Source organism: Dermacentor silvarum, chromosome 10 (assembly GCF_013339745.2).
Source record: "Dermacentor silvarum isolate Dsil-2018 chromosome 10, BIME_Dsil_1.4, whole genome shotgun sequence".
NCBI classification, from domain to species: Eukaryota; Metazoa; Arthropoda; class Arachnida; order Ixodida; family Ixodidae; genus Dermacentor; species Dermacentor silvarum.
Window position 1 is genome coordinate 144,002,376 of NC_051163.1, and position 20,674 is coordinate 144,023,049.

The 20,674-nt window shown below is 47.7% G+C and overlaps 1 protein-coding gene across 1 annotated transcript in view; it reads left to right on the forward strand.

The window, feature by feature from the left end:
* The window catches only part of LOC119431026 (calcium-dependent secretion activator-like), a 629,635-nt gene that overhangs the window by 116,156 nt on the left and 492,805 nt on the right, over positions 1–20,674 (forward strand). The window contains exons 6-7 of the mRNA XM_049657435.1: positions 16,418–16,522; positions 17,343–17,433. Of these exons, the coding sequence (XP_049513392.1) occupies positions 16,418–16,522; positions 17,343–17,433 (196 nt within the window). The remainder of the gene's footprint in view (positions 1–16,417; positions 16,523–17,342; positions 17,434–20,674) is intronic.

The window sequence follows — 20,674 nt, forward strand, 5'->3', positions numbered from 1 at the left end:
TCTGAAGGGATTAGAGTATTCTTCCATGCTTGATGGGAAGGAAAGATTTGTTGAAAGCGTTGGATGAGCCGTGCAAATGTAGCAAGTTCTCGCTTTTGTACTTTCACTATATATTGACATCGACATGCAATAAAGATAGGTCAGTGCTGTTTCCTTCAAGTTTAATAAATGTGCCGCCATACCAGGCTAGAGAAGTAGGTGTGCCGACTAAGCTGCATAGTTCACGATGCAACAGTGGTGTGCTGCATTCAGTAGAATGGTCCCTGCCCGAAGGGAGCAGAGCTGGTTTGCCATTTTGTTCCAAAGCTATGCGCTCCAGAAAGCCATACTTTGGTCGGTGACAGAAGCTTATATATGCTGTTCCATTTTTTATCGTGTTATTCATTCATGTCATACGTTAGCTTGGGCCACTAAGTATGTGCTTGTGGTTGTGCATGACGTTCATGTCATGTCATTGTGTTCATGTCATGATAGCATTCATATCGTGCAGTGCATGTCACGAGAGTCATGTCATGTATGTCATACATGCATGTCATTTTTGTCAGGTCATCATTCATGCTCATGTCACATTATTTATGTCATGCATGCATGCCATGCGAGGTCAGGACATGCAATTTATGGCATGCATGTTACGGAAGCAGCGGATTGCAATTGAAATCACTGAAGCAAACAAAAAGTCATCGTTGCATCCGTGAAATTGGCTTTTCTGCGCGGCAACAGAACATTTGATGTTATTTTAAACCGCATCATGGCACCCAGTGGTGCGAATGGTGCAAGGAAAAGGGAGGTGCAACTCTGCTCCCTTTGGGAGCACTGCATACCTGTAGAATGGTGCTGAGTGGTACGTGTCAACTGCTACTCGTGGCAGACGGCGTGCAACAAATAAAGCATGCGAAGTTAGAAAGTCGTATGCATCCATATGTTTGGTGCAGTGAGGAGCCACGGGTCTTTGTCATTGTGTGTTTAGAAGTTGCTAAAAGGTGTGGAAGCTTCCACGACAGCAAAATGAGTAGTGGTATTTATTTATTAAGGTACTCTAAAAGGCCTACAAGGAATTACATAGGTGGGAGGGGGAAGCAATACAGAATCATTGTGTCATTCATAAACACCTGAACAAAAAAAAAAAAAAAGATTTGGATTCTGTAAAAGGCAAATACAGTTAGTTGTATGAGGGAAGTCTAACAACACTTCAGAATGTTGTGTATAATTAAAGCAGGAACAACGTGAGAAAATATTATTACAGAAGGATAAAAGAAGAGAAAAGAAGAAGATCTCGAGACGCTGGCTGCTGCATGTTGTTGTAGGTCAGCCATCTTGACCACATTAACTCTGCTTGTATATATATTGTAAATATATTCTGTTTATACTCCCCAACATCCCCGTAACAATATCATTCAATTCTGAAGGCACGTAAATGACAGGAACACAAACATGAAAGACACTGATATAAGTCCCGGAAATGGTAAGTACAGTAAAACCCCGGTGATACGAACCCGGCTGGTACGAATTTCGGTGTGATACGAATTCGTAACATTCCCCGGCCGAAATACATTGCTCACAATACGAAAAAAATCGGCTGTTCCGAACGTGTTGCCGCGCCGCTACGGATCATACGAACGCGTGAGCAACAGTGGCGGCGGCCGAGCCGGCGGGGCCACCGGCACAGACAAGCCGGCACAGCGGGATCCATAGTCGCCAAGCAACCGACTACGTCACGCGGCTGCGCAATCTGTCATTGGTCCCCACGTCGAGCGGACCAGACCACATCACAGCCTAGCCGATGCTTAGCGAGAAAGTAGACGACGATTGAGGCACAGCCCCGATGGTCAAAACGCTCCCTGCACTCGACGTGCTCAGGCGCTCAGTGGCGTGCGAAAACATTCCCAAGATCACGTGCACGCACTTATACGCCTTCCAGAAGGCGATCGTTGACGATTTGGGCAAGAAGGAAACGTCCCGTTGATACGTTTTTCAAGGGACCGTGAAAAAAAATGAGAAATAAAAAAGCCGCAGTTTCGCCCGAAAGGTGAAGCAACGGAAACGCAGCAGCAGCAGCAGTGAGCGAATTGACCTTTGCGCTGTCTCTCGCTTCAACGCGAACTAAACGTCGAAGGCACAGCGCATACGAAGCTACCATAGAGAAAGAAATTCTTTCTCTATGAAGCTACTGGCACTAGGCGCACTTTATCAACATTGCAGATCATTTTGACGATAAGGTCCGCGCGGACTCGCTTTCAGGATACGGCACCCGCGTGGGTGCGTCGTATCTGCAACATGCATGCCGGTCGCTTGTTGCAACGCATCGGTCGCTTGTTGCAATGTACAAGCTGGCTGCACCGCTAAATTTACGTGACCGCCACATTCAAACGCAACGTAACATTCCGGTACATTATAGATTGGCGAAGTATCACGGGGAACGCCCGGTAATTCGAACGCGAAAGCATTTGCGATGGTTAATTCGAACATACCGCGCACCGACAATGCTCTCAGCAGCACGCCAAATCACGTGGCGGCGCCTCCGACCGGCATTGCTCCGACACCGCCATAGAGCAAAAGCTTAGGCGAGACCCCTCAACACCGCGCGGAGAAAAAACAAAATAGAAGAAGAAGAAACGACGGCAAGGTCGCCGTTCCTGCGTGGCGCCGGAACACGCGTGTACGTGCCGACGTCTCAGCCACCGCTGCGTCTGCAGCGCAGAGGGAAGCAACGGCGGAGGCCCAGTCCGCCCAACGCTCGCTTCAACGGCAGAAAACGAAATTTCAGGGAGCGGGCTAAGCTGGCGCCGGGCCGGCGGGCGCGCACGGAGACAGTCGAAGGTGAGGGGGCTATGAGGGTGTTGAGAGAAAGGGCGAGGGGAGCCACCGAAGCGACAGAGTTGCCGAGGCCAAATCCGCTGCCCTGCCGCCCTCACCTGGGACGGTCCCCGCGCGCGCCCGTCGCCTCTTCACAACCACAATCTCTCGCCGTGCCTGCACCATTTTCGGCCGTCATCGCGAAGCGAGCGCGGGCAGTTTCGCTCGATATGTGCTTGCGCGCCGCGCTATTTCACGAATCGCACCATTGGTACGTCGTGCTATGGTGCACGAATATTTCAAAAATAAGTCCTTCTTTTAATTCGAACAAATTTTTGGGCTCCTGCGAGTTCGAATTATCTAGATTCGACTATACATGGAAGTCAATGGGATTTAGGTCGGGACCGTGAAAACGCGACGTAGCAGCCGGGAAAACTCAGCAGCGAGGAAGGTATCAATGGGATTCCACTATTAGAAATCTTTTCTGATAAAAATATATTCATTTTTCTTAATATTGTGTATGTTTTGGTGATACGAATTTGTTTTGATGATACAATGTTTTGATGATACGAATACGGCGTAACAATATTAAGAATAAAAGAATGTTAATTGCGAATATTTGCTTAGAGTGTTAAGGTCGGAAATGTTGACGCTGCATTTTAACAATGATGATTATGAAGAAAGTATGAACCTTACTGCCATATTCTGTACTGGCTCGATGTGATTCTGTAAAGTAACAGTAACTTGGATGCCATTTATTCTATGAATATTCAAAGACCTAGGGAGAGATGTTTGCAGGATACGAGCAATGTTTGATTAGTCCTAATTAAATTTTTTAAATGCCTTCTTTGTTATGTGTGTATACCAAGTTTGACCTGCAGTTATTTGCACTCTATAACTGTGTTGTACCTTGTGTAAGCGTTTAGTAAGCATAGAAAATGTCGTAAGCTTTGTTTATGCAGTAATTGCACCACTCGCTGAGTTGCGCTAGGTCCACTTGTAAGCTGTTACGTTATGGGGAGTTAATATCTGCCTGTAGATGATGCAGTCATCTGCAAGAAAGTCTCATTTTAGAGCCTATTTTATTTGTTATATTATTAATGAAAAAGCATGACCCCTGTGGTACTCATGCATGCTTCCAGGTGTATGTCCCTTAATGACAACTTGCTGTTAGTGATTATTAAAGAATTCGGCAATCCAATTGTTCTAATTCTAGCTGATCGACTTTCTTGTCTAGTTGGTTGTGTTTGTACAACACGATCAAAAGCTTTTCTAAAATCATTGAATATTGCGTCCCTTTGATCTTTCTCATGTATGTAGTCGTGAAGGCCAGTAACTACAGTAGAACCTCGTTCATACGTTTTCAAAAAATACGTGAAAAATAAACGTACGATCCGAATCCAGTAAAAATTGAAGCTGACAAGCCCATATTGAGGTGCGAGGGCAGAAAACATTTATTTCTTGCAAAACATAGTTAAAGTCGAATCTCGTTAATTCGAACTGATGCTGTGGTCCCATCAAAGTTATGTGTATTCCAATGGGCGAGAACGCTCGGTAATTCGAACACGAAAGCCTTTGCGACGGTTAATTCAAACTTAACCGCGCATCGACAATGCAGCACGCCAAATCACGTGGCGGCGCCTCTGACTGGCACCGCCATTAAGCAAAAGCTTAGGAGAGACCCCTCAACGGAGAAATAAAAAATAAATTTAAAAATACCGCGGCGAAAATTTCCTCTCTCAAATGGTAAGGTCGCCGTTTCTGCGTCACGCTGGAACAAGCGTGTACATGCCGACGTCTCAGCCAACACTGCGGCTGCGGCGCAGAAGGAAGCAATGCGGAGGCTCAGTCCGGCCAACGAAACTGCCCACGCCGGCCAACGCTCGCTTCAACGGCAGAAAACGAAACTTCGGGGAGCGGGCTAAGCTGGCACCGGGCCGGCGGGCGCTCACGGAGAGGGAGCTACGAGGGAGTTGAGAGGGAGGGGAGCCACTGAAGCGACGGGGTTAGGGTGAAAAGCACGGCGCGTTTCCCTTTCCAGAAAGAGTCCCTCGGTGCGTGCGCCCCCCTCTGCCGCCGAGGGGGGCACACGCATCGAGGAACCCTACGTGCCGCCACCGCCGTCGGTTATGTGATTTTTATTTTACGTGGGTGATGCATTTGTGAGCTGTAGTAAAGATGCACTCTAAAACGAAGAAGAAAACTGAACGCTGGTGCTTCATTCCTGAGTGCAATTCTGGGTACCTGTCGTCCGCCGAAAAAGTATAATTGTTCCCAGCACCGGCGTGCAAAGACGTGTTTCAAAAGTGGGCTCGCGCAATACCGAAAGCTGACAGGCAACTCCAAGAGTAAACTTCTCTGGGAAAGTTCTGCAAAGTTCAAATGTTCCTGCGCATGAATGTGTTTTACAGCGAAGCTGTTCCCCCGGGATTGTGTCCACGTGTAAAAGAAAACTAGCATCATCAGCATTTCTGCTCCATGTGCGTGGCGGTTACCCCCTAGTTGTGCCTTAACACACGTGTCAAGTATTATTGAGTAATGGATACAAGTAATACTTGTATTCCATTACTTCAATAAATTACACCCATTACTCAAGTAATACTTGAGTAATGGATTACCAACTTGCCCTGAATGCTGCTCTCACAGGTGTCAAAACGGATGAGTAACATGATAGGTCATGACATCGATAACATCACATGCTCGTCAGTTACGTCACGATTAACGATAATAAAATCACGTGTGGCGCATACCCGCATTGGATTTGCGGGAATGAGCCAAGGACAATAAAGAAAGAAAGAGCGTATGAAAGAAAGAACGAAGGTAAGAAAAAAAAATCGCGTGTGGCTCATACCCGCGTTGGGACATGAGAGGAGGAGCGGGAGAGATCTCGTCGGCGTCGTGGGCGGACTTGACGCAGCAAACGCACTACTTGGCCGCCGGGCGAAAACAAGACACCGGTCTCCTTGCTCTTTGACGAACATGCCGAAGACGTGTACGATTACTCCAAAGAAAACGATGCTCTTATTTCGCGAGCTAGGCGACACCAACAACTACCGTCTTGTCAGCCGCTACATTTATTGTAAATATCCTGTAAATATACTGCTTATGTCTTTTTCCTCGTAACAATATACAGTAAAAGCTCGATGATACGAATCTCACGGGGTCACGAAAAATATTCGTATTAGCCGAAATTCGTATCATCGAAACAATTAAAACTACTGTCGAATCTCGATAATTCGAACTCGAAGGGGCCCGAAAATTTTTGCGGATTAAAATGACGTATTTTTGAAGTATTCGTGCACCATAGCACGATGCACGAACGGTGCGAGTCGTGAAATATCGCAGCGCGCAAGCGCATAGCAAGCGCGGGCCACGAAACTGCCCACGCCGGCTAACGGTCGCTTCCCGATAACGACAGAAAACGAAGCTTCAGGGAGCGAGCGGGCGGCGCTGGCACACGGGTGCGCACGGAGACCGTCGAAGGTGAGGGAGGAGGGCGGCAGGGAAGCGGATTTGGCCGCGTCAACTCCGCCGCTTCGGTGGCTCCCCTCACCCTCCCTCTCAACTCCCTTGTACCTCTCTCACCTTCGACTCCGTGCGCACCCGTGCGCGCCCGCCGCCGTGCTGGCGCCAGCTTATTTTAGCCGCCCCCTGAAGTTTCGTTTTCTGCCGTTATCGGGAAGCGAGCGTTTGCGGGCGTGGCAGTTTCGTTGGCCCGACTGTGCCTCCGCCGCTGCTTCCCTCTGCGCTGCTGCCGCAGCGTGCAAGTTCAACATGTGACTAGAAAATAGAGGAGAAGGGTTCACTGCCATTTTATCCGCGTGGCTGAGACGTCGGCACTAGTGTGTGCTAGAATACGGTTGTCTAGAACACTCTAGTCGGCACGTACACGCTTGTTCCGGCGCGATGCAGAAACGGCGACCTTGCAATTTGAGAGAGGGCAAAATTTGCGCCGCGGGTTCTTTTTTTTTTTTCCCCGTTCCTTCGCGCGTGGCATTGAGAGGTCTCCCCTGAGCTTTTGCTCTATGGCGGTGTCGGAGCAATGCCGGTCGGAGGCGCCGCCGCGTTATTTGGCGCGCTGCTAAGAGCATTGTCGGTGCGCGGTATGTTCGAAATAAGCGTATTCGAATTAACGAGATTCGACTGTAGCTAAATTAAAGAGCCAGAGGTGAACTCACTCAGGCACATGTACGTAAAAAGCATTTATTTCTTGAAGCACTACTGCTTCAAACTCTTCGCGCCCAGTCGCGGAGGCCGCGCTGTCCGGCGCCGCGCCTCCGCACCAAAAGAGAAGGAGAGAAAGCGCGTGACTGCGCGCTGTTCTCTTTCGCGGCCGTCGGTGGGGCGGCGTTTATTCGTATCAACCGACGCAGGCTGAAAATCGATTCGTAACAACCATTCTCTAGCACGTTGCAAAGTAATGGGGCTTGGCCGGGACCACAGAAAAATTCGTATCATCCGGAAATTCGTATTAGCCGTGATCGTATCATCGAGCTTTTACTGTAATCAATAATGATAATATATAAATTCACTATAGCAATATTCACTACAGCAGATGCACCATAGTCATAGCTTCGCTGGCTTCCATCTTCACAATAGTGGAAGGGCTCTGGATTTCTTTTAATTCAATTTTCCTGTGTGCAGAGAAAATGTACACACAATTTTGAGACCAATGGCATGTAACGGGTCTAAATACATGTTTCTGCAAAGGAGCAGGCAAGCATTTAACAATGGGAATAAACATTAAAAACATGGTTTGAATTAGTTGCAGCGATTCATAATTGTAATGGGAAAAACGGCATGACACTAAAGTACATTGGAATTAAAATTATTGCTAAGTTGTTATCTGGAAAAGTTCTGAATAGAGAGTCTGGAATAAAGCTTTTTCCTGAGATAAAAGTTTGGTTAATTTCTCTATAGCTGTAACTATAATGTATAAGCTAATATATTCTTTCATTTGCACTATTGATAAGTTTTTTTTTTCTTCAGCGGAACAGGTTTCCGCAAAGAAAAAAAAGGGTGATGCATTCAACGCTTGGCTAAATGTTTACATTGCGAAATGTAAAGAAAGATCCGTGTCCTGACATTTCTGCACCTGAAAGCAGGATCCTTACACGATCTGAATGAATGTGTAGCTCTCTGATACACTTTCGCTTCTAAATCAGGTGCTCTTGTGCCGTGTCGAACCGCGTCATCAAATCCAGTTTCTCGTTTGTGCGTGCCACGTCTCACTCCGTCCCCTCTGAACGCGCATGCTTTCACGGGCATACGAGAAGAGCAAGCTGCACCATTAGAGTGTGCCGTATGTTGGGGCAGAAGCTCAGAAAAAAATCTAAATCCTCAGAACTGGTGCGCACAAAGTAGCACGAGCGAAATTCGTCGGGTGCGAGCTGCGCTACGCAGTACGCCATCTGCTCAACTCTGTTACGGCGCCCCCGCGTACAGCGCCCCTTACGGCACCGGCGCGCTTTGGGGACCGGTTTCTGCGGCCGCTTTTCACACCTCCCTAAGCCACCCTAACGGGGTTGCCGAGGCCAAATGCACTGCACTGCCGCCCTCCTCCCTCACCTTCGACGGAGTCTGCGCACACGCGTCACTGTGCCAGCGCGGCCCGCTCCCTGAAGTTTCGTTCACTACCGTTATCGGGATGCAAGAGAGAGAGAGATTGTGGTTGTGAAGAGGAAGAGGCACTATCGGGATGCGAGCTTTGGCCACCGTGGGCAGTTTCGGGGCCCTCGCTCGCTATGTGCTTACGCGCCGCGATTTCACGACTCGCACCATACACTATGGTGCACAAATACGTCAAAAATAAGTACTTTTAATTCGAACAAATTTTCGGGTCCCTTCGAGTTCGAATTATCGCGATTCAACTGTATTTTCTGCTGGTGCATCACACCCTTGGGCAGGAACAACTCCTTTTGCGCACATTGCAGACCCTTGTCTGCATTTTCGTTGTCTTTCGTGCGAAAGAAGCTTTGTAAGGCTTCCAGGCCAGCAAGGGCTTCGGCGAAGGTAGCCGGTGGGCGCAAGCCTTCGTTCTCGCCGCTGTCTTCAGGCGCCTCGTCTGCCACCACCTCCGCTAAGATCTCGGCGAGTCGTAGCACCCCGCGCCTGTTTTCGCCGCTTAGTTGTTCGCGTTGAAGCGAGGTAGCGCAAAGGTCCATTCGCTCGCCGCTGCTGCCGCGCTTCGTCCCTGCGGGCGAAAGAGCAAAAGCAGAGAAGTTGCATAAGGGGGGGGGGGGGGGGAATTGAGCACTGCAGAGAAGCCGCGCGGCGGCTGTCTGCCACTTAGCGCTTCACAAGCACATGAGAGCGGCCTTTTTGCACACCTGAATGATAATTTTTCGCAGCAGAACATATCATATGACCGCAGTTTGCCGTAGTGCTGAACGTTGCTGCCGAATATTCGTATTTTCCGGGAACGTATTAACCGGAGCGTATTAACACATTCCGCTATGGGGTTATGTTTATTTTTCACTATTGCGAACGTAGGAGCCGGGAAATAGTATTAAACGGGAACGTATCAGCGAGGTTCTACTAGTTTGAACAATTGTGTCTGACCAGAGTTTTTGTGCCTGAAGCTTTGGTGACTGTCTAATAGTAAGTTAGTCGCATTTAAATGCATCATAATGTGGGAGAAAAGATGGTGTTCTGATGGTTTGCTGCAAATACGGGTCAGTGATATCAGTTGGTAACTGTTAGAACTCGTGCTATTGCCGGACTTGAATATGGGAATGACATGCACCCATTTCCAGTCAGCAGGAATGCACTCACCATCTGCTGAAAGATGAGCGACAGTAAAATGGATGAAACATGTACTGTCATTTCAGAAGTTTAACGCTAGTGTTGATGCCGTCAGGGCCAGGGCTCAATAGAGTGGACTATACTTCAATGGTATGCTTATAGTTACCGGTACACATTAGTGACGTCAGGGCTCAATAGAGTGGACTGTATCTGTATTGTAAAGTGCCTTTTATTGCATCTTAGAACACTGCAAGGCGGCTGCGTGGTCACGAGCTCAGAGTCCTTGGGTACGCCACTTCGCTCGCTCGTCCAAGCGCTGATATACAACAATCTGTTACGGTACACATTAGTGACTAAGAGCGGAATTAGTGCCTTCAGGAATAGCCTGAACCCATTAGTGAAATTTTCAGAATGGTATTTATTAAAGACATATTGTGGTGACATTAGTGATAGCTTGTCATATTTAAGTCTGCAAGGAAGTGGCCTAAACACGTCACCTATGTGTGAACGCCTTTAATGATGCGATATGTGTTAACAAGAAGGTGCCATGCTGTGTGGCTGCCTTCATCTCTGTAAAATCACCACCCTCTCCTGCAGAGCGCTTTCTTGCCGCACCAAATGCTCGCAGGCCTGCCATCACAGGCCGTGCAGTTTGTGCGGTAAAGTAGCTCCAGTGTGCGAGTTATGTCTGCCATTTTGCCACAAGTTCAAGCGGTTCTCCAAGATTAAGCTTCGCCACCACCACATACGAGCTGGGAGATGAGGCGCAGGAAGGCACCGCAATCACCACTACGTGATTTTTTTTTGTGAAGCAATGCACCTTATAGCGATAAATGTACTAATACTGATTGGTTCAAGTTTATTAAAGTTTAATAACAGTGATGTGATTCTAAGAAATTCTGCTGCTCTGGAATTCACTCTCTGTGCACGTCAAGATCAATAAAACATTGTGTACTCTCATACGTACACAAATATACAGTCCTTTCTACATTTTCACAGCCAGAAAGTATTGTGTTTACTGGCAAAAATACAACAATTTTCAAGTGAAACTTATGCACTCTCTAAATTTTCCTAATTTCTTTTTGAAAACATGCGTGGTGCAATGAAACTTAATCAGTTGTTCTGTTCTTGAAGGACTGGAATAATAGTGTCTTCTGTTTGGCATGAGAGGCATCACCCACCGATAATTCAGACTCTGTGGAGACCACTAAAAAGTCCAAATAATCAGCAGTCCAAAATACCGGATTCACCAGAAAATAAGTTACTCCACAATAAGGTGTGCCATATCCTTGGATCATCATTTTTCAAGATACCTTCAATTTCTCGTGACTAGCGCAAGATACATCAGTTTTTCGGCATTCTTGGCACAGTGGTCAGCACGCTCTTTTATCATGGTGTGCTAGCAGCCCCTGTTGATGTGGCCAGTGCTGGTTGCACGAGATATTGTGAAAGTGAAAATATCTTTGAAAGCAATTGTCCGACAATACAGCCCAAGTTTATGAACACGTTGCCATGGGTACATATGCTTGTGTTTAGCCTAGACAGTGCATGGCCGGGATTTTCTGGCAATGCATTTTGGGTCATTCTTTCATGCTTTTCGTGCTTCGTCAGTTGTCCGAGCAATGTTCCACCCTTATTATCAACGGGATCAGCTGGTCATGAGCGGTGGGTAATAAGAGTGGAACAGAACTCGCACGGCAAATCGCACAAATCGCAAAGGCAGCCTTTACTAGTGGCTTGGCTTGTTCTGTGGTTTGGGCATGGTCGGTGGCTACTAGATCAACTAGGCTTCACTAGTTTTGGTTTGAAGGAGGAACCGTCTAAAGGCCGGTGATGCATTAAAACGAAATTATCTCGATTTATGTTCGACTCGGTGGCAAAATTAGCACACAGCCATGCACTCAGAGTTCAAATTTCGCATCGTGTGCTGTAAGGCATCCGAAAATTTGGTCGTCCTTATGCGTTAAGTCTAGTATGGGGCCAGTGGCAGTGCTGCGGAGCTGTCCAAATAATCTAGAATGTGTGAATTATTGGTGTGTGACTTATCTTGGCTGTACAGCCCAGTGTGTATGTGTGTTTTGGTTTTCTCATACCTTGAGCATGTCGCACTAGTTTGCTCAAGTACTGTGCCAACTAGTTTGTCCATGGCAGAGTGCAAAGGCCAGATGACATGGTGAACATGTTTACTATTTCATAAATAACCCACAACAGTAGACAAGGTGAGGATCAAGGCTGTGGCTTGGACAATGCGGTGTTTGACAGTACTGCATAAAACAGGCTTCAAACAAATACAGTATAGACCACTTCTAACGTAACCGCTTATAGTGCAGGACCGGATATAGTGCGGCCTTTTCAGACTCCCGTTAATTTTCCCATAGCACTCCATGTATACACATATCGCTTATAGTGGAGTTGCGGGAAACGAAATACCGGTTACAGTGCGGCTGCCTGGGAGTACGGAAGTCAGCGGAGACGGCGAACGCTCCCCTCAAACGGGCGCCCCAAGGAGGAGTGCTCGAGGAAGAAAGACGAAGTGGAGAAGAAGAGCACGTGGTGCGAACGAACAGCCAGTGAGGCTGAAACCAGAATCTTGAGTGCGAGTTGTGAAATATCACGGCGGGCATAGCGACCGAGGGTCGCGAAACTGCCAACGTCGACGAACGCGCGCTTCACGATAACGGCAGTAAACGAAATTTCAGGGAAGCGGGCGGCGCTGGCACAGCACGGCGAAGGGCGTACGCGGAGACCGTGGAATGTGAGGGAGGAGGGCGGCAGAGAAGCGGATTTTGCCTCGGCAACTCCGCCGCTTCGGTGGCTCCCCTCGCCCTCCCTCGTAGCTCCCTCCGGGAAGGCGCCGCCGCTCCAGCCGGCCCGGCGCCAGCTCCCCGAAGTTTCGTTTTCTGCCGTTATCGGGAAGCGGGCGTTTGCCGGCGTGGGCAGTTTTGTTGGCCGGCCTGGGACAGCGCTGCTGCTTCCCTCTGCGCCGTAGCCGCAGAGTGCACGGTCAACACGTGACTAGAAAGTAGAGGAAGCATAAAGGAGAAAGAAGGGTTCACTACCATTTTCTACGCGTGGCTGCGGTAGCGTGGCTGAGACGTCAGCACGAACACGCATGTTCCGGCACAACGCAGAATCGGCGACCTTGCCATTTAAAAGAATGTGAAATTTCCGCCGCATTTTTTTTTCTCATTCTTTTTTTTTTTGTTCACGCACAACAATGAGGGGTCTCTCCTAAGCTTTTACTCTATGGCGGTACCGGAGCAATGCTGGTCGGAGGCGCCGCCGCGTGATTTGGTTCGAATTAATGAGATTCGACTGCGAATTGAATGCAAACATTCTAGCCACATTCCTTGACTGTTGCATATGCGTGGCGGCTCGGTGCACATGTTTTTTCTTTAAATTTTTTTATTTATTACATACTGCAGACCCTTGGGTCCAAGCAGGTGGGTAGTTTTGAAAAAACAGTCATATTACAAAAAGCGACAATACAAACTGTTTGAAGATTAATGCAATAACATAGATAATAAAACACAAAAGAGCAACAATAGAATCCGTTTCAAGATTAGTGCAATAAGATATACAGTTAAACCTGCTTATAACGAACCTCAATATAACGAATTCCTGGATATAACGAAGTTTTTCGATTCCCCGCCGTCACTCCATAGAAGCACATGTATTTGAGACCTCTACGTAACGAAGTGGCAGCGGGAGACCACCTCGATATAACGAATTTTCCCCTCCGACCATCTAGAGACTTCGCCCCAAATTTTGTCATTTTTGCGCGAGTAGCAACCGGAAGCACCTTCTCCGCCGCGATGGAATGCCAAGCGAGCGCACGTGTGCGTGCGTGCGTGTGCGAGGCGGCCCTGCTTCCCTCGACCCGGCGATCTTGTCGCCGCGGGCGTGAGCTTTCCCCCTCCCTTCATTCAAATCTGATCCTGCCGCTTGCTGCAGCTGGCCTAGACCGCCAAGCCGGCACTCTCTCCTTTTTCAGCTGATGTTGCCGACGCGCTGGTGTACACGCTGTGGCACATCAGACTCGATGAGCGCGGACACGCGCTGTCAAACGCTGGCGGCGTGTGGAAGCGCCGCTGGAGAAGCGAGCGAAGTGACCTTCGTGCTGTCTATCGCTTCAACGCAAACAGCGCCGAGAACACACAGCACGCAGAAAGTTACGAGCCGCCGACGCACCTACACTGCTAGACTGCCCCAACGCAGATCGCTTTCAAGATACGGCCTGTGGGACCGCGCGCCGCCCCGCTATCCCTCCCCCCTCGCTCCCTCGCCGGTGCATCGCGCGCAACGGAAGAAGGCGCGCTTCCTCCCTGCTTTTCTTGCGCGCGCGAGATTTACGCGTTCGTCGGCTCCCCTCGCACGTTTTCACTCGCACATACAGCATACGGCGCGCGGCGACTGCGTTATCGCCCTTGGACTTCAGGTTACGGCCACGCTAGCGGCAAAAACACGCAGCAAAAGCGGCAGGAATCGGGGGTCTTGCGGCGTGCCGCGCGAAATGGTTCTGCGGCAAATGCCGCGTGCCGCGAGATGAAGAACCAATCAAGAGCGACGAGGGTGACGTCACGGAGCCATCACAACCGGAACGCCGCCGGTCCGCGCCGGGTTTTCAATCGACGATCGTCGTCTCTCGCATGAAGCAACGAGCGCTCGCGGTGTTGCTCGCCCGTTCGGAGAGCGCGGGAGATCTTATCGCGCTCCGCGCGGAGAGACGCGCGTGCCACGGTGGCCTCGCGGCAAGGCGCTGACCGCTGACGCGCGGCAACTTGCCGCTCGCTGCATGACCGCGCGTTTTTTGCCGCTAGCGTGGCCGTACCCTTATATACGGAATATCTATGAGCCAAAACCAATTTTAGAGCCACAACACGTCATGGACACCATCTTTATATAGCAAATACGGATCTCAAGGGCCATACTTTTGCTGGCGGAAACCGAAAATACGTCATAGTTGTCGCTCCCGGCACTTTGGGCGGCCAATGCCATCGTCAAGCCACCAAGCCAAGCGACATGAAAAGTCAAAATGGCCGCTCGGGTCGGCGCGGGGTGGCAGTTCGCAACGTATGGATGCGGGAACGGTCACACAGTTGCGACGCAACAGCGGGGTTACCAATGCATTGCGTTCTAAGGGAGCTGTGCCGGGACCGGTCGAAAACGACTTACAGCTGGGAAAACGCAGCCCCCGGGAACGTAACAGCGAGGTTCTACTGTAACACTATACGACGCTACGACGCCATCGTGACGCTCACTCTTCGTTTCCGATGCCTCACGCTTGTGCGAAACGACACGCGTCCACGCATCCGGTACCTGGTGTGACATTCCGAGGATGAGTGCTTCGACGAAAACGGAAAACGGGTGCGCGTTACAATTGAGGGCGCGTTAGAATCGAGCAAATACGGTAAACGTTTATTTTTCGAATTTTAGAGCCGAACCTGCATATTACGAAATGCTCTTTATAACGAAGTTTTCCGGGAATTTGTCAATTTCGTTATATCCAGGTTTAACTGTAGTACAACTGAATGCAAAACAACAACGGAATCTGTTCCTAGATTTTTGCAAAGATAGTGCTACAATAACACATGTGAAATGGTGCAACAGTGATACTTCGGTGTGGTAGGAGAGACTAAGATGTCTGGATTAATTCGTTCCGATCTAAGACCGTGTGTGGAAAAAAGGAATACTTATACTTACGTTTTGCATATGTACGGGCCTTGAAAGTAGTTGCATTGGTTATAGTGCGGTACCGCTTATAGTGCGGATATTCGCGACTCCGGCGACTTACGTTATAAGCGGTCTACACTGTACCTTGTTTAGCTACAATGTCTCCATGCACTCTTTGACATGTGCCTTTCCTATATTGCAACTATGGCTGCCATACCTAAAACATTCTTTGTACTAAATTCATAATAAAAAGTTTGATTGTTACAACCACATAGCAACGGTTAATATCAATGTCAGCACAACCATGCTTTTGTCAGTTTGTGGGTTTGAATGTTGTGCCAACGCTCATGCAAGGTTAAGGAATACAGTGTAGGACAATCAAGCTATAAGGAAGTGGGACAAATCTGTAGCATGTGAGCCAACATGCCGGTTTGAATGACTTGGTTTGCATGGTCTGCAGCAGAAAGCCACACCTTTTAACGTGGTAATGAATGCCATGGTGGCTTCACTGGAGCATGTCAACATATGCCCAGTATAGCTCTCACATGCACTCATCCTCCTCCTCAATAGTGCACTCAACATGATGTGACATGGTTGTATATAATGTTCCCCCACTCTTTCTTTCTCCCTCGTTGCTCAACTTCGAACCCTCAAAACTCATGAGCAGTCGTCGAAGGTCTTCAGTCCTGAGGCAGGTAGAATCTTTCTGAGAGTTCTCTCCTCAAAGGCATGATGCATATTCTGTGTGCAGACACTCTCGTGTTGTGACAGTGTCTGCAGACGGGGTCACACACAAACACACACACACACACACACTGTGGACATTCCAGTTGCACGTTGCTGTGCCGTGTTTGCCTGCAGCGCACTTGTTCTCAGTACCTCTCGTATTAATCACTCAAGTGTGCACTATAATGGGCATACCCAATTCGTGGCTGCTTTGGCATGTGAAGCTTCTTAGAACAGCCTGCTATAGTGTCGAGCACTGCAATACATCCGTTATCCGAGCTTTAGATTGGAGAACTTTAAAAGCATCATTACTAAAAAAGTTCGCTACCAACAGAGCAGTGCTCAGAGCAAATAGAGTGACGTTGAAATAGGAGTGCTTGCAATCTTGGAAATACGTTAGCAACAAGCCACTTCTTCCACACATGAGTGGCGCATAATGATGATGTGCTTGTGCATGTTTGTTGCCTGCTTGTGTGTGCAGCACTACCCAGGTGGAAGTGATACTACGTGACTGCTTGACCAGGTACCTGCAGGCACCACTCTGGATGGTCGTCTATGATGCTGTGCTGCTTGCATGTGCTGCTACGTACGCATGCTTTACCCTTGTTGATTTTCTTGCCCTTTATTCGTTCATTCATATCTATTGTGTGCTTTATTCACTTAACTCAGCTTCTTCAAGGAGAACCTAGAGCACATAATTTAAAGCTTGCTTCAACAGCAGTTAGATCAGAAAAATTAGTATTCCAACTTACAACTTTGCATATGCTCACAGGGTCAAGACAGTGTTAACAACTAAAAGCAGCACAAAATTCAACCTTGGCACAGAGAAGTTGACGCAGTATCATGGCCAGAGACTGGCGCCAACACGAAGTTTTAAATCTCCACTCTTCTAGCATGTCCAACCAGTCTCAGTGACTAGGTGTTAAAATTGGCAAAGTGATAAATGGTAAAGAGTGGAAAAACACCTTGGGAGGCAGAATGTGCACACTATTTCACCTATCTTGTGATATGCTCTGAAGAGCTGGCTTGCCTGCATGCATAAATATGATTGCATCTTGGCCCCTGCAGTTGTGTCAGCCTGTCTAGCAAATGCCAGTGCTCCTTGGACATGTTGCTTTCCGAAATTGTTTTGCTTGCATTCTTTTGAATAAAGTGTTGTTGCTTGTTTTGTGCTGCCAAATAGCTGGTAGGCAAGTGAAAGATCTTTCTTAAACATAAATCATGTGTGCCACTTGGTGATGATGCAACTGTTTTGCTGAGGGCTTTTATTTATCATAACTCATTTGTTAACACAAGTGTGCAGCCATTGTGGCACAGCTTTGGTCTGGAACCACAGTGTTGTTTCACCAAATAGCTGTTGTGGCCATCGAGCAGGGACCAACTTGCTGCTGTCCTTATCGTCGCAGGAGCCAGGCCTCCCTTTCCAAAGAAGGTCTGGCCGAGGACACTGAGACGACCTTGTCAAAACTGGACATTGTGCTCTCCTTCACGCTGGAGGTAAGAGCCCCCCTCATGGCCAAGTAGCTTTCACTAGCTACGCACAGCACTTTTCGAAATAGGCTGTGTGTCATAGTGCTAAACCAACTGGAAACAGGCTTTATTATCACCAAACTAAAATAAAGAAGTGTGTTTTTAAGCTCGTTTAAGTTCTCTGGCTTTTCCGTGGTTTGTATGAACATATGTTTCTGGCTGGCCGTTTATGCGACTGTGACACGTGCCTACATATTTATTATAGACTATGAATCATGCTGGTCCCGTAGGAATAACTCGGAAGAAAAGAGTACTGCGCACACTGGTGTTGCACATTATACGTATTTCTGACGTTTCAGCTGATGGACCAGCCTTTGCCAAAGTGATCGTTTGTCATTTTGACAAAGGCTGGTCCACGTCAGAAACACTAATGTATGGCGTACTCTTTTCTTTGAAGCTATATATATATATGTATATATGCCTACAATTAAACCTCGGTGTAATGAAGTAAGTTCGTAAAATTGGCAGTATACTTTGTTGCATTGAAAAATTTTGCTATATAGGAATTGGACCTCTTATGCGAATAAGTACGGTGTGCTTGCTTATAAGGGCCCACGCATGAATTTAAATAACCAAAAACATTCATTTTGTTGAATTTGAGAGTCGGCCACCAAAGGTACAGTTTCAAGATGTGACGATGATGTGAAGCTTTCGCATCCACTCCACCACTTTTCAACACGTCTCCGAGGTTACGTGACCTCCAGCACTAAATGCGGGAGCAGACAGTGCACATGCAGCCATCTTTGCCCCATATTACTGGCTGCCATGTGCAGCCACAGCAGGGCTCATTTGCTCCCTTCCAGGCATGCCACGTACTTGCCCCCACCTCTTCGCCCGCACGGCAGTGCTTCTCGGCTCACCCTCGCACCCACAGCAAATGGCATGCGTGGCGCTATAGGATCGTGCATGAACCATATAGGGAAGAAGTTTGGGCGTGTTGGTGGGTCATTGTAATCTTAACTGGGATTCATAGCGCTAAAACGACACAAGGACGAGGAAGAATACGGGACGCGCGCTGTTATTTGTTACAATAAAGTTTATTACCCACCTTAGCCGCTATGTTGTTGTCACGGGATCAAATCCCGGCCAAGGCGGCCGCATTTCGATGGCAGAGAAATGCAAATATGCCAGTGTCCCATGCATTGGGGGCACGTTAAAGATTGCCTGGTGGTCAAAATTAATGTGGAGCCCCGCGCTACGCCGTGCCTCAATCAAATCGTGGTTTTGGCACGTAAAACCCCAGAACAAACTGTTGTTGTGTATCGCCACAGGAATAAGATAACGAGGGAAATTGTCGAAGCAGCAGAGATAGCTAGAGGATGTGATGATTGCGTTAGCACGCCGTCTATTCTTTTATCCAAGAAAGAGCTTGCACTTTTGGCACAGTAGCCGCATGACTGTTTTTCCTTTCTTCTTTCCTTCCGAGTTTTTTGCAGTGCCTTTCCCAGTGAGTATATATATGCTTACTACTGCAATAAAGCAAGTGTTGAAAGTTAGCGCTCGTCCCGTGTTCTTCCTCGTCCTTGTGTCGTTTTAGCGCTATGAATCCCATATAGGGAATGGGACAGTCTTGCTGCTACGCGCTTCGGCGGCCGCTCACTGCCACGTGACGCACGATAAGAGGGGTGTGTAAACACCATCTGTGTCAGCGGCAGTTTCCATTTATTGCCTCAGTATACATGTATATCTTTCACCGGCGGCCGCTTTCCACCGGCTAACAAATGTTAAACTGTTATCGCTCGGCGCAGGACGCGCCTGTATCGGAAGTTTCTAGAACGTTATCGATGCTTCTTTCCGTTGCCTGTTTTCACCGACGCTTATGTTATCTGATTGTATGACCAACGCGAATTGTCTAGAACTTTCTGGAAGACCCGCGGGCATCAGGGATTAATCCGGAACCTTCGATGACTCAGGTATATAAGCCGACGTGTTTCGCCGCTGATCAGATTTCGACGATCGCCAACTGTGTTCGCCGCTTTCGTTGTGCTTCGAGTGTAGCTTGCTTTTGTGGGCACAGGTTCGCCCAATAAAGAACAAGTTTCGTCATACGCAGTTTTACGACTGTTTACTTCAGGGTCACTACTACGTGACAGTATTACTTTTCTGTGGCAATGAAATTTCATTATATTGAAATCGTGTATAACCACACTTCGCTATATTGAGGTTGATAATACATCTCCTATAGACAAAAGGTTATAAAAAGTTCAATGCTGAGAATTTTGTTACAATAAAGTTTATTACCCACCTTAGCCGCTATGTTGTTGTCACGGGATCAAATCCCGGCCAAGGCGGCCGCATTTCGATGGCAGAGAAATGCAAAAATACCAGTGTCCCATGCATTGGGGGCACGTTAAAGATCGCCTGGTGGTCAAAATTAATGTGGAGCCCCGCGCTACGCCGTGCCTCAATCAAATCGTGGTTTTGGCACGTAAAACCCCAGAACTCATTCATAGTAAAGTGTTATATCAAGGTTAAACAGTATACGCATATGTAAAAACAAGTTACATTTCTGATGGTTCGTTTTGAACCTGGTTCCTCCGCGTAGAAGCTTGATGATTAAGACATTACAGTGGAATCTCGTTGATATGGTTTTCACGGGAACTGGAAAATACATCGTATTATCCGATAATAATCGTATGTAAGAAAAAAGTGCATTATCCAAAAAACTTATTATGCAGAATTGTGTCAACGAGATTCCACTGTATTTATTTATTTATTTGACAATACTGCCAGCTGCTTTTTGGCAGCCAAAGCAGGAGTGGTACATAGAAAAAAAAAAGGGGACACTGTACAAGCAAAGAAAATGTCGAAATAAAATTCGAACACACCAAGATCATACACAGTGCAACACAGATCATACTTGTACGCTACTGCGCAGAACAATATCTGCGAAACTAAAGAAACGAGTTAAATAAAAATTCGGTACGAAAGGAATTGCGTGCTTCGCTCACATCTGAGAAATAGCTGATAAGAAAGAGTCGACAGTACGCTTGTTCGTTACCTCTTGTGGAAGCCTGTTCCAGTCTCTTATCGTTCTAGGAAAAAATGAAAATTGATAAGCGACAGTTCTAGCCTGGGGTACAATAAGGGTAAGTTCGTGCTTTCCGCGGGTACTTCTACACGTGTTAAACTCGTAAGTATTTGTCAAAATTAATTTTAGTTTGGCCGTCGACTATCGTGTAAAGCATCTTCAGACGGCGTAACTTAC